Source organism: Plectrocnemia conspersa, unplaced genomic scaffold (assembly GCF_051122295.1).
Source record: "Plectrocnemia conspersa isolate PC_06_02 unplaced genomic scaffold, ASM5112229v1 ptg000009l, whole genome shotgun sequence".
In the NCBI taxonomy this organism is placed as follows: Eukaryota; Metazoa; Arthropoda; class Insecta; order Trichoptera; family Polycentropodidae; genus Plectrocnemia; species Plectrocnemia conspersa.
In genome coordinates, this window is record NW_028277173.1 from 17,859,404 (window position 1) to 17,874,608 (window position 15,205).

At 28.8% G+C, this 15,205-nt stretch overlaps 2 protein-coding genes across 4 annotated transcripts in view; both read left to right on the forward strand.

The window, feature by feature from the left end:
- l(2)k05819 (transmembrane protein 94-like protein l(2)k05819) overlaps positions 1–15,205 on the forward strand; it is a 605,947-nt gene that overhangs the window by 276,437 nt on the left and 314,305 nt on the right. The gene's annotated exons all lie outside the window — the stretch shown is intronic.
- Sfxn1-3 (Sideroflexin-1-3) lies at positions 1,406–10,786 on the forward strand. Of its 3 annotated transcripts, none has more exons than XM_088193781.1 (10): positions 1,406–1,454; positions 1,587–1,833; positions 3,901–4,067; positions 4,128–4,282; positions 4,353–4,470; positions 4,554–4,629; positions 9,290–9,375; positions 9,444–9,571; positions 9,629–9,813; positions 9,883–10,786. In XM_088193781.1, the coding sequence occupies exons 3-10, from the start codon at positions 3,910–3,912 to the stop codon at positions 9,946–9,948; spliced, it is 972 nt and encodes a 323-aa protein (XP_088049907.1). In that variant the 5' UTR covers positions 1,406–1,454; positions 1,587–1,833; positions 3,901–3,909; the 3' UTR covers positions 9,949–10,786. The 3 variants fall into 3 exon arrangements, with proteins under 3 accessions (XP_088049907.1, XP_088049906.1, XP_088049908.1); XM_088193780.1 differs by having other exon boundaries at positions 1,422–1,454; positions 1,538–1,833; XM_088193782.1 differs by lacking the exons at positions 1,406–1,454; positions 1,587–1,833 and adding an exon at positions 2,500–2,580.

Consider the following 15,205-nt stretch of genomic DNA (forward strand, 5'->3'; position numbering starts at 1 on the left):
ATTATAATGCGTTTTAGGATCTTTTGAAAGTGGCTGCTGTAATCGTTCTTTTCAAGGTACCTATGGGTTAGGTCATGTTTTCTTATTTAGATTGTTAGATGTCAACACAAGTCAAGCGTGCTCTTCACCGCCGCTCTGTCGCTATTCTTGCTTCGTTCTTCGCTCCGAATACCTTCCTACAGTCCTTCATAAAATTAAATAGATTCGTTGAGAGTTATTTATAGGGTGTTTAATGTTTCGACCAACTCTTACTGGTTACCATTCAATCGCAGCTAACCTGTCAGTTTTGGTGCCAGCGAGATATTTTATAAAATAAACAATTTATTGCCCAATTATATTTATAAATGTTATAATATTATTTTAATTTGCATTATCCTATAATATTTTTATTCTGACGCAGAGTTCATTTAAATTCTGACCATTTTATTTGTTGCCTTTTATAAGTAGTAAATGTTCATTATTAGTAGCAAATATTTATTATAAATAGTGAATATTAGTTACAAATAGCATTTTAAATTTTATAAATAGCAAAAAATTACTTTAAAGTAGCAAAAAATATATTTTTTCTTTGATATTAGTCAATAATATTGTTGAAAATATTGTGTAAAAGTGTGTAATTTTTGCTATATATTATTAAATAATTTCATGATTTTAATTTTAGGTTGTTTTATTTTTAAACTTGCTATTTGAAATTCCAAAATTGTACAAGGTACATAAATATTTTAGTGAAATTTAAAAAAATATATGGGCAATGCTACGTTTACAATTAATTATTAAATTAGATAGAACTAGTTTTCCAAAGGTGGGCGATAACAAATTTTGTTGTTGAAAAGTGGTCGATAAGTTGATTTAGTTTGAAAATCCATAATATACTCCTGCTGCCATTGCGACCCTAAAACCAATAGTAAGCAAAAAAGCGCATTAAGAAGAAAAATGGAAATTGCCCATATAAACAGCTAATTAAACTGGTAAAAACATACTAAACCTTTTCCCTATAGTGCAAAAAAATATGTGAATGTTTAACTGTATTGGCGAATTTATGCCATTTTTTTTGACAATAGATTTATTTTTGTCATGTTTGATAATTAGTAGCAAATTGCTACAAGAGCTAAAAATTGTCATTTCCTAAATTTTCATTCAAAAGTCATCTTAGAACCATTGAAACATTTTATTTAAAAAAAATATGCCATGAATATGTTCCCCCTCACATATTAACATATTTCGCGGTGAAAGGGTTAAGTATAAATATTTTTTCGGGTTGCAATCAGAGCAGTTTTGACAACCTTTTATTAAACTATAAATTGATTTAAAGAAATATGACAAATAACCTACTTGAAAAGCATGATATTATATTAAAATAGATAATTTTTAATAATAATTCATAACAGAAATAATATAAGCAGCTACTCTTATTTTGCTTAGTGGCAACACTGTATCGATTTTGACGTTTGACGGTTTGTAATAATTGCTTTTTTTTTTATTAATAAATAAATAAACTATTTCATGCATATAAATTAATGCTACCACATTTTTGCAGCAACAATAATAATTCCAGCTTTATTTAAATTCAATCTGAATTTCGTTAGGAAAATTGAGGCTGTGCCTTCGGCGTACTTGTTGATGTTTCGCAGAGGGGGACGATCGTAGCCGAGCTTGGCCGACTTTGCCCGAGTCGACTCGAAACGAACGATCATTGGAGAACCGACGGGTCGTGGTCAAGGTCTGTCGATAAATCCTCGCGCCGTTAGGAAAACATTAAAAAAACGCACAAAATAAATCTGTGAAGCCAAGAGAAGCTATCGTTCACACAAATTGCGTATTTAATAATCTCAGGTGAGCGGAAAATTTATTAAATACACACAGATGCACACGTATTTTAAACATTCGCACACATACATAGTAAATTAAAATAAATTAATGCGAAAATCTTATCTTTCTGTTTTATTTGTAATTTAAAAATTAATTCAACGCATACATTCGCATGAAAACGTATTTTAAACGTTATAACACGTATTCTTTAATGTTATAAATTAAATAAATAAAAATAATAATCTAATTCTTTACATTTATTTGTGATTTAAAAAAAACATATTGAATTCAAATTATTTTTTATCAATGAATAAAATTTTAATAATAATAATAATTATGTAGGGCATGTATAAAACATAAAAAAATTATCACTGCTTACTGCATGTAAACTATTTATTATAGATAAGCGCTCAATGTTAATTTGTTTCTTTTTTTATTATTTATTGAAAATTCAGGTACAATTAAATATTGTATAGATATCGTTTTATTTTTATCTCTTGTTGATTTTTAAATTTAGTATCTATCTTGTTTACATTCATGCTAGATATGTCTTGAGTTTTTTGTCCGTTTATGCTACGAATATGTTTGCCTACAATTTTTATTAATGGATTTTTATTGGAGTACATAGTTCAGTTTAATATATATTATATATGTACGTCTGTCTCATCAACAATCGTTTATTTGATATCAGTCTCCAGTTACGCTTGAACGTTGGAACTGATAGCCAAGTTTTGGTTTTGCAAATCATATAAATATCATTGAGTATAACAGGTTTTTGTAACAATTAAATATTGCCACTTTCACTTTCTATAACAACGTGCAAACATTATACAAGTTAAATAGCTCAAATTAAATTAGTAAACATGTATACTTGAATCATTAGCATACTTTTATATTGTCAGCTCGGAAAAAGACCACCGCAACACAAAATTTATTGGTTCTCCTCAAAATCTGCATTTCAAAATCTTTGTAATTGGAATCTGTGATGAAATAACTTAGGAACACTGTGTCGATAGGTTTATGTCTACTATTAAACATTAAATGTTATTTTTGTGTATTTTGTACACCTACATGTTCAAAATAAAATATCAGAACCACCGTTTTCATGTTTAAAATTAGCCCTATATGTTAATTTAGTCAAAACTATGGCTGTATGCAAAAATTCAGGTTCATAGTTAAAACTGTGCAGAAGTAGGAAATGAACATACAATACTTACATCATGTGACTTTTGTCCTTTTGCATCATTGAAAATTTCTTTCACAAAATAGGTTTGCCTAATAACATATTTTATACAATATTTACATATTTTATAATAGAAATAACATGTGAGCTGAAAATATTTGCATGTACAGAGAAATTTCATACCCAATAAGTTGTACAAATTTCATGACACCAGAGCTTACCGTATAAGAGTTTTGTTGCTTCAAATTCACACAAATTCTGCTTTGTAGTTGATATTTATGTGCAATTATTTATCTGTTCAACTATATTTTGCTGTAACATTAATAGAGGAAACATCTATTTATTCTTATTTGTCTCTGTAGAATACAATATTTATCAATGTCTTTTTCTTATTGCTTAAATTCATTAATTAATGACACGCACAAGACCCAATTTCATTCATTATGCCAAATATTAGATACAAATTCATTACTTAACATTTGCTTTAGGTTTTAATTGAAAACATAATTTTTTTATAGATAATAGAAAAAATATAACAATACTACTTGTAAATCATAAATGAAAACTACGCTTTTTAAAATTTTATTCCTGTTTTTTCATGTGTAAAATATCTTTTTCATTAAGATGATTATCATATCTTTCTTGCAGCTGAATCCTTTCAGTTCCAAGTGAATTTCCTATATATTGAGGAACACTATGCCGCTTCAATGACAACAGTCAAGACATAACTAAAATGACTGATAATCACAAACGCTATCCAAGTTATAACTTGAAACTTGCTTCAAAATAAAAATGTTAATCACCTATTTTTTTGAAGTTTTGTTGGTCTTCTTCCGAACCGATTATATGTATATTTTCTGAATTCGTTTAACAATACTATTTTGAAATTCTAATTTATATCATTTCAGAACATAGCAATGGCGTTACCGTTTAGTGTAAATATAGAAAAGCCAAGATATGATCAGTCCACGTATCTCGGCAGAGCCAAACACTTTCTCACGATTACGAATCCTTTGAATCTCTTGGCATCGTCCGGTGATCTAGAGAAAGCATCAGCGATCGTCCATAAATATAGGTATGCATATTAATCAAGATACGATCAAATTTAAATACTGTATAACTGCTTTATTTATAGGAAAGATGGTTTGATTTCGCCCGATCTAGGCGAAGAAGGATTGTGGCATGCGAAGCATTTGTATGATTCGGCCTTTCACCCGGACACCGGTGAAAAAATGTTGTTACCTGGACGCATGAGCGCCCAAGTGCCTTGTAATACTGCTATAACAGGGTGTAAGTATGCTAACAGCTTCTCTTATATTTGATAGATAATGTGTTTTAATGTAATATTAATGATTTTCAGGTATGTTAATTTTTTACCGATCGGCGCCTGCTGTTGTCTTCTGGCAATGGACCAATCAGTCGTTTAACGCTTTGGTGAACTACACTAATAGATCCGGGGACTCTCCTATTTCTCAAAAGTAAAAGTTGATCATTATTGTTCATACATATAAATATGTATTACATAATTTTTATGGTTGTACCTATATTTATTAAATTGTAGACAACTCTTCACGTCTTATGTGTGTGCTACTGGTGGTGCTTTAACAACAGCTCTCGGCCTTAATGCTCTTACAAAGGTAAAATAATATGTAGTCGAAACATTGTAAGATGCTTTATTATATATTGAGCAAAAGTTTTACTAAAAAGCAATCATATAAGATAAAACGATGTTTGAAAGAGTAGTAATAATATATTGAGAAAATAAAATTTGAAAACAATATAATAAAAAATTATATAGGAAAGAATATTTTTATGGTTGGCCTGATTTCTTCAGTTGAGGATGTTTTTGTCACTATTCAAGATGATTTATACTGCCTGAGATCTTATCTTATGGTTTCAATGCTAATCATTCAAAACAGCTGCAACTACATCTGATTTATCTGAAATATACTTAATGTTGCTGATCTATTGCTTTTGTTATTAATTTGACGTATACTGCATATTCTACTATATGTTTTGGACGTTAGAATCATTGGTGTACAAAATATTGGTGAAATAATTGACTATTCATCCCTTGGTAGGCCTCAGCAACTCTGCTTTGCTCTTGTCACTTCTCTTCGATTATTTTTGCGTTTCGATTCATACTATTCGACCACTTTTATTTGGGTCTTATAAAACTGCACTGCTATTATGTTAGCTCTACAGACTGGGGTCGATTAGTGAGTGATCACTGTTGGCCGACCTACCAGTGATAAGTCTTCGTTGTGTGCTCTCATGAATGATCGAGGTCCTCTTTTCTCTGTAGGTCTGTTTCTGAACTATAATTTATAAAATATAAAGCTGTTGATTGATTTCTAATCTTAGTGGAAGGTTTCAAAGTAAATCCTTGTTTGTTTTGGTTCCACTCTTCATTTCTATCATTGTCTATTCCTAAGTGCCGGGTGCAGTTGTTTATATACTTGTTATGTAAAGGCTATTGTGATATTCCATACAGTGACTATGTGCCACCTATAAGCAGAGTAAAAATAGTGCTTTTACTATTTTTCGAAATACGATTTTTAAAATTACATTACTAATTATATGTGTAAATTGTTTTATAACTAATAAATCGTATTATCGTGGACGTCTATTCTATATTACTAATATCAGGTGTGCAGTTAATAAGCGAATTATATTTTGCTTTTTTTTATCATATTAATAATGTCGAATTTTATTCCTTAGGACATATTATTAATTAATTCATTTTAGATTACTGGTCCAATATAATGTATGTGTTCGATGTCCATTTTTTCCGAGGTGGTTTTTAATAATGTTGTCAAATAATCCTAAGCATTTAATTATTTTTAAAAATATCCTCAAAAAGTCCTTCCTGCGTAATTAATATACCAAATAATGGGTACATATTTTTGTGTATTAATTACGCAGGAAGGTCCTTGAAGAGCAATATTCTGGACAATTAAATACACGGATAATAGTATACAATCTAAATAATATTGAACGCCACCTTTTACCTTCTTCGTTAAATATTTTTTTCGTTTTTTTGTAGAATATACTAACCAAGATCTCTCACACTTTTTTAAATTTTTTTGAAATTTGCGACATAATTAATATATTTGACTTGTATAGGATCTTTCTTTAACAGCGAAATTCGTATTGTGTCATTAATTGACAAAAGCCAATAAAATCAAAATAAAAGCCAATAAATTATATTTATCATCTGAATTATTTTCCATAACTTCAAGCGTAAAATTAGTTTTGGTGAAGAATCTGTTTGATAATAGCTAAAGAATTTTCTGGTGTTAAAAAATAGATTATATATCATATGTAGTTATATTTTCATTAGACCTATTAGACACGGTTGACTCAGAAACATGCATTCTTATTATAATCAGATTTAAAACAACAAAACAAACAATTTAAGGCAAACTACAAGATCGATATCCAAAAGTTTTAGATAACAACTGAAGTTTTTAAAGGGGTGAAAAATGGTTTACAGTAACGATGGAAATATGCATGCTTTCTAGGCAGGTATAAACCCTCATATCTCAGAGACGTCATTTGTGTGAGTGGGGGGGGGGGGCAGGTGAGGGCATTTGCTCCCCCCCTTGAATTTGATCAGAAAAACACATGTCATTAAATGAAATACTATGAATTTTAATGAAATTGAAATATTATAAGTAAATGAGCACTGACTGGCTAATTTTGCCCTCCCCCCATGGAAAAAGTTGAATTGATGTCCCTGATCTTAACCGGAAATTCTCGGGTTATCCCTCAAAAAAATCTAAAAACAACCAGTCTTGGATCAATCTCCAAAATATTTTTTAAAATATGTCATTTCGGTGAAATCATATCGGAATACATTTTCACAAGCTGAATTGCCATCCCTAATTCTAAACCAGAAATTCTCGTGTTATCCCTCAAAGAAAATTAAAAAAAAACAGTCTTGAATCTATCCTAAAAATATTTTTTAAAATATGTCATATCAGTGAAATCATATCTGAATACATTTTCACTAGTAGATATATATTTTTACCAGTGAAAATATAATTTATCTGGCAGGTGTTATTAAAATTATATGATTTTAGCTTTTCCATATGAAGTAATATATACATTTACATACTTATCATTATTTATTTACATGCAATGTATAAATGTTACAGTGAATGTGTATTTTTCAGTGAAATTATATTTTCACTACTGAAGTAAAAATACATTTTCACCAATAGATATATATTTCTATTAGCAAAAATATAATGTAACTGATAGGCGCTAAACTAATAATAGTTTTAGAACTTAGGTTATTAGGTCAAGCCCAAAATATAAACTAAGCGGAAGAAAAAGTAGACAGACGTCGCATCTCACATATCGCTCCATAGTTTGTCGGCACTTGAACATTACATTTTGTTATAAAAATATGATAGCTATCCTTATCGATATTACTAAGGACTTTTGATATGAAAATATTAGTTAAAGTATATTCAAATCGAACTTTTGTCAATAAGAGGGCGCAAAAACAATTATCACTTCTTAGAAATCAAAAATTCATTTCAAAAGCAATAAAATCGTGATGGTGTCAGCACGATTTTATTGCTTTTGACGTGGATTATTGACTTCTGAGAAGGGATAATTGTTTTTTGCGCCCTCATATTGGTCAATATTTGGTTTAGATATGCTTCATTCGATTCTCACTTATTGTAAGTCATAATATTGTTATAAAAAGTCTTAATTTCTTTTGCCACTCCCACTTGGAAAATACTGAAATGACGTCCTTGTCAGTTCTCCGCTTTTGTCAATTGAAAAGTATTGAAATGTGTCGTCATCGTGTTCCCCACACCCAATGGTTTAAGTATTTTTTGTTAAAATTGGTCCCGTAAGTGGTTTTATGACCTAGGTCATTTCTACTCATTCTTATTAATTTGCGTCAAATATTTTTTGCGATAACGTTTCATTACTTTATGACCCATCGGTCACTCAATAATATTACTGTTGAAAATATATTTTTTGATCAATGACAGTGAGACATATATTGTAAACTAAATTTGTGTGTTAAAAATATTTTACCATTTTAAAAACTTGTTCTGTAATCATTTGTCATTATTCAAGAATTGCCGCTACTAGGCAACTATCTACTTGCCTATACCCACGGGACGTCCCTGATACCATACGTAGATAGCCCTTTGTAGCGATTCTTGGTAATTTTCTTTGTGAGTTTTTTTCTTTCATTCCACTAATGTAATAAAGATGTATTTCTCCTTTCGTTCTGCTTAATTATTATGAGGTTAAGCAACTTACAGATGGTTTCATTATAAATGGCTGCTTTATATATCTTTTTAACACTTTTTATTGTTATTAAATGTATTTCACATTTCTTTTGTAGTCAAGTGCAAGGCAGAAACTGCATCTGCTCTTGCTGACCATCTAGTATCACTAATCCTTTTATATTTTTATGATTGAAATTGCTAAAACTATTATTCAGTAGATTGCACTAATGTGTGGATGAAGAAAAAAACATAAATGCTTTGAATAAACTCGAAATAAAGTACTAAGAGTATGACTCGAACATAGAATGAAAATTGCGGATTCGTTTCAATATTTTTTTCTTGATTGCAAACCGTTATACACACCGGCCATATTAGTGGCATTGTTATAAGTTTGACTGTGATAATATTTTAAAAACTAAAGAAAAATTATTCAATATTTGTAAGACTTGTTGTCGTATTAGATTACTATAGAAAAACCATAATAATTCATCAAAAAAATATTTTTCATAAATGCTAGGACCCCTGAGGCGAGCACTTTTCCCCCTGCCTGTGCATAAATCCGTCACTGCATCGGGTCATTATATGTCAGGTTCTGCTTAGGAAATAAACGTCATCTGCATACTTCAATACTCTTTGTGTTGGTGCCTTTTGTTCTCAACACCAAGGTCTCTAACATATTTTTCCAAATTACAAAAAGTCTTTTGTTACCATGTAAATCCTATAATAGCACTCATATATCATACAAATGTCACTTCAGAGAAATAACAACAATTAGCTTCACTTAAACACGCTTACAAGAATTGACAAATTAAGTTATCCCAATCACATCTAGACTTGAAACAGATCAGCTATGTTGAAAATTGTCAAACAAGTACTTACCTTAAAAATATTTTAAATTTGTGTATTTCTACCATTTTATTATATTTATAAGAAAAGAAGTAAAAAATATGCTAATTTGGCAGAAGAAATCGCATTAGAAAATTAAATGTGGCGTTGTAACACGAATTCTTAAATAAGAACAATTTTATGGTTTCAGAGTATGCCAAAAGTCGTCGGCCGTCTTGTTCCATTTGCTGCCGTAGCCGCTTCCAATTGCATCAACATTCCAATGATGAGGATGAAGTAAGTCTTTTATTCAGTAATCTCATTAAATTGTAGAATATATTATTTTTATCATAAATATTCAACAGGGAAATCCAAGAAGGCGTTCCCGTCGAGTCTGATGACGGCCGAAGGCTGGGAAAATCGACATCGGCAGCCAAAGAAGGCATAGCATTGGTGACAATGTCTCGCCTTTGCATGGCGCTTCCTGGAATGGGTATATATTTTATTGCTAGTATTACTAATGTATAAATTGATTATATTATTTTTAAAGTGGTTACACCGGTTGTAATATCATACTTGGAGAAGCGAGGCACACTTACTCGAAGACCTTGGCTGTCAGCTCCATTACAAGTGGCTCTTGTGGCCGCTTGCTTGACTCTAGCTACGCCGTTGTGTTGTGCCATATTTTCGCAAAGGGCAGCTATTCCGTTTAACCGTTTAGAAAAACAGCTACAGGTCAGTAATGAATAAAATTTGATAAGTTTTTATTTATGTATTTATTGTATATACGTATATCTTTTGCAGGATGATATCAAAACGGAAAATTCGGACAATGTTCCTAATTTGTTGTATTACAACAAGGGGTTGTAAAGTGTTTTACGTTTAATAAAAATGTTAGATACAGTTACCATACAGTTGATATATTGCATATTTGCAGTAGTTGTAAGAAATATATTTTTTATTTAAAAGATTTATTTTTTATAATTTCTAATGTTTTTTCTGCCGTTATGTTTGATATATTTTATTACAATTGTTATTTTTGATTTTATCACAACTTTTTGTGATCTCGAGACAAATAAGCAGTCTGTTTTATAGTTATATTTTTTTCGTAGTAATATGTAAATTGTTTTTTATAGTGATATATTTTTAAAAATATAAATAGTACTCAATGGAATTACCTGTCTTATTATGCATTCCAGTCATACCTTTGTAAATTAACTATAATTTTTAGATAATTTTACTACTTGCTTTTCGACATTTTTTTATCACTAAATGTTTTACTTAAAAATTAAAATATTTTAATTTATACAGCAATTGTTATATACAACGTTAAAATGTTATAGATAGTGAATTAAAAATATTGACAATAATTGAGTGTGCTGTTTGTGAATTGTATATTTTACTTCAGGACAATTGAAAATGTATAACTCAATTCTTGAGCGGATTAAGAAGCAAAAGATCAGGGTTTTTCCAACTAATAATGGAATTAGAAAGATAAGATAAGCATTTTATTAATGTGCTATCATAATTGATTATTAATGTAAGGTCAATAACACGAATAAAAGGTCACAGAATTTTTATAAATATTTTTGTGGTTTTATATCTGCTCGAAGGTTAATAACATTTTAGTTGTTTTGAGGTATATGTGAATGTCACAATAATATTTTTGAATGTTTATAAAAGAGTCAATAAATGTTGTTTAAAGAAATATTTTATTGTTATTTGAAGTATTATTTTATTGTTATTTTATCGAAAAATCGGACCATGTTTTTGCTTAAATTATTCATATACCAACACAAATAGATGTTTTTAATGCTCCAATCGTAATGTGATGATAATCAATTGACAACGAAAGAGCATTTATTAACAAGTCAATTAAGGCAAATTGGAAATTATTTGGAAACATTGGAAGTCTAGGAATAAACAAAATCTCGCCCTTAAATGTAATGGTTATATATTTAAACTCCGTTCCGTTGCACACTGCAGTAGCATAATAGGTCTACCAACCTTTCAGGTATATGCATTCAACTGAATAACTGTCGATTATCTTGTCGATTGAGTAAATCTTCTGAATCCAAAAATTGATTTAATATAGTTTGTTTTTGAAGACATCTGGTTTGAGTACTTAGTAATATATTGCATAAATAACGATTAAACGATTTAATTCCGTTTCAAATTTAACAGTAAGGTTTTTTGGCAATAATCAATTCAAAATGTACCACTAGATATTTACTATGGTTAATTAATGTTTATATATTCCTTAAATTCAATAAAATGTGTCTGCCTTGTAACATTTTTTTACTGTCTTCGATTATTTAAATTTTGTTAATGATAATAGAATCAGGGCTCGCTAATGTTATATAGTGTATTTATTTCAAATAGTCAGTGCATAAAAACTAAAGATATGTGTAAGTGCGCAGGGCGGTATTGGTTTTTGTCCTCTTTCATTATTATAATATTATATGTTTTATTTATTATAATTCTTACCTTACTCTATGTCAGGTCTCGGCAACCTTTTTTGGCTGCGGGTCAAAATAATTAAAATGTGACTATTAAAAAAAATATTCGGGTCAGTGAATATTTTTGGTCCTAACAAACATATATGTAGTCTAGTCGTGACATCGTAACACGTTAAAAAAATTATATTTGCAGAACTGAAATGGGTCACTTGAAATCACCAAACGGGTCACTTGGTGACCCGCGGGTCATAGGTTGCTGAGCCCTGCTCTATGTATATTTTTACAATTTATTTAATTTTAAAATTATAACCCTTTTTTATTTGTTTTATTTTATTGTGCATTGACTATTGAGAAAAATAGTATGTAAGCATGCTGTCGACCAATGTACTGATTTTGCCATCGTTCAGTGAATCACAACTATCATGAACTATCAGATCAGGGAATATTATACCCGACGATTGAAGAAAGTGTTGTCATTCAATTATAGCAAGGTAGTAGATATCGACAGACGATGTATCCTTCGTGGCTAAAAATCGTGTTAGTGGGATAGATAAACAATTGTAGTACATATGTAGATATGATACATTTATTAATATAGTACATACATACTTATTTCCTCTCAAATGCTTGGTGGTTTGGACAAAATGTCAAGTGAATAAGTAGTAGATTTAAATTACGTGATACGAGGGTTATTTAGGGTTAAGGCAATAAATAAAAACATATTTTTATTATATTGTTTATTTGTTTTTATTTCCATGTTCGATCATCTCGTAAAAGTTTTTCATAGAAACAAAATTACAATAATAGTTTTTTTTCTTTTTTTTTAAATACACATTCGTTATTACATATATAAGTAACTTATCAAACAATACGTATTTTCTTTACAGGTTTATTGACATTTAACTACAACAAATATATACTTTTTTATATAAATTTATTTTAAATATATAGACAAATCAATTCGTTATAACAGAAGTGAATAGGTGCCCCGATGTTAGTTTTAATATTTTCGTATAAAAAAGATTATTTATACACAATAAAACAAGAATGAGATTCGTCATATAATAATGAACGACGTCTAGACGTAAGCACGGGTGATAAATCTGATATTATTAACGCAAGCATATCCCTCGATTGTTGACTACCCTGCAGCTCAATCAGCTCGTCAATCTGACGATACTTTTGATAGTTTTATACAAATGAAAGCCTTAGTACAAAACTATATAAAAATATGCTTTAGAATAAATCATACAAAAATACTATTCTACGATTAAATCCCTCATCAAAAGAGGTTAATAAAATATGATCACCATTCGATTATGTCCATCATGATACGTTCAGCCTTTTCTGGTGTTATGATTAATTTAATATACATATATAATTTATACTTAATTTTATTAGCATTAAATCAGTTTATATGTAGAATCAAAAACTGATTGTTATCCTAATCTGTAGAAAAAATGTTTCAATTGGTTCTTTATAAACTTATATTGTTTTATGACGGTTGTATCCAACGGAACCATGTCAAAATCTGGGATATGCTTGATCATTCGTTCTAGACGCGCTTACCGTAGATATATTATATTCTGGTAGCGTATTCAAAGCGTAGCGTCATTTCTCTATTTTTGATGGATGTTCATATTAATTTTATATTCTCAGTTATCTTACACTATGCACACTTTAATAGTACACGCTAAGAGAGGATTACTTAAAACGTTCAAACAATATACTGATTTTCCAATTAACCGGATACCGAGTTAGTTGTATTTATAAGACCTTTCAAGTGTATGTGAATAAACAACCCAACATGAAACAGCTCAAGAGACTTTGTCATAAAGCTTGGTAAAATTTCATTTTCAAGATCGATTTATCGACTTATTTTTTATAAGTTGCAATTCTGAACTGTTTCCGCAATAAAGTCTTGACTGCAGGACTCTTCATTTGCAGAATAATTTTTCAAAAATAAAGTTAAACTCATACATTATTTTATTTTAGGATTTTTAGTGTTTAGAACATTACGCTTTGAGTGCACCACCGTAGTATTGTAGTATCAAAACATCATGAAAAAAGTTAACTCACAATTAAGTCGTTGTATCAGTGAGGGTCATGAAAGAAGGCATTTTAAATATTAATTAACTTATTGATTCGTGTTAGTCAAAAGATTCTAAATAATAGTTTTGACTTTAGAAAATATCCGATTATAGTACATCAACGGAAGTTTTGGTTCGGTGATAGCGGTGCGGGACCCTGCATTTTTTTTCTCACGCAATTTAAGTACATATGTTCTTTAGAGATTAGTTATTTGTGAATTAGTACATATAAAAAAATCCTCATACATGTTACATATATACTTTTTGTACTTAAGAAACGTTAAATCTTAATGAACAGTTTTATAAATATGTATATATGACTTAAAAATTAACATAACAACAAAACACATTTACAATTTATTAGTCGTGAAAAAACATTCAACCAAATTTGTTATTAATATAATATAATATAATATAATAATAATTAAATTATATAACAATGATTATGTATGAATATATAATTATATTGTATAACAATGTTACATAAATCGCTATGCCGTCTTTCACTTAAAAATTATACAATCACATAAATGGTATTAGTTAAACCCTATGATTTATATACAAACATCGAATAATCTTTACAATAATCACAATTATTATAAACTTAAAGAATGATTTATTAAGATGATGAACGTTCAATGTAAATTTCAATACGATTTATGGCGAATGAGAGAACTTTCATTTAATGAAAGCCGACTTGTTGGAAGACATTGCATTCGCTTTGTATTGATGTTTTATGAAATAATTTGTAGATAGACTGAAATTAAAACGATAGTGATAAACTTTAAACCAATCAGATATTATGAATACAAAATAATGCAAAAACACAGTTTTACATAAATAACAAATTTTAATAAGTGGGAAAAAACCTTAAAAGTTAAATATAGCTAAGAAAAAAATAATATTATTTTACGTTAATGTGTACATATAACTATTACTCGAACCTAAATATCTATGAAATTCTAAGAGATCTGATATTATTTAATTGTATGAATTGTTAAATGTAGACCGTAATTCACTTGAAAATTTTATATAGTAATTTTTATTATTATTTATTAACATTGAGAATATTAATAAATATAATAACACTACATTATACATATTGCAAACCTGTATATAATATAAAGACACATCATTAGTAAAACATTGTTAAAATCAATGAAAAATATTTACAATTTAGTATTTGGTTTTTAATTGGAAGTTTTGTCATTTTTGATAATTCTCAAATATTGTATTTCAATCTAATTTATTCCAATTTTTAATTGTGCTTTTATCAGTTTTCCCCCACTTATATTATATATTGTATAATATTTTTTTAATAAAGCCGAATTATGCATTAATAATGAAATAATGATATTTTTATTGTAATGACTTTCAGATATGCACTAAAAAAATCTTGCAGCAAAATTTATATTGTTTTAAAGTAAATACAAATTAATGTTTTTTATGTCTCAATCTTTACTCTGAACTGAAATTATTATTACTTATTGTAATCTAGATAAAGTGAAAATTGTGGGCTTTGATGTAAAATTTATAAATCAAGATAATATTTTCTTTAGCCTTATTTTTATTTTTGAT

Excerpts from the sequence above, each read along its gene's own strand:
- Sfxn1-3 (XM_088193781.1), top strand. The coding sequence starts at position 3,910 with ATGGCGTTACCGTTTAGTGTAAATATAGAAAAGCCAAGATATGATCAG. Across the intron at positions 9,376-9,443 it reads ATTCCAATGATGAGGATGAA|GGAAATCCAAGAAGGCGTTC; the intron begins GTAAGTCTTTTA and ends AATATTCAACAG. Across the intron at positions 9,814-9,882 it reads GTTTAGAAAAACAGCTACAG|GATGATATCAAAACGGAAAA; the intron begins GTCAGTAATGAA and ends TATCTTTTGCAG.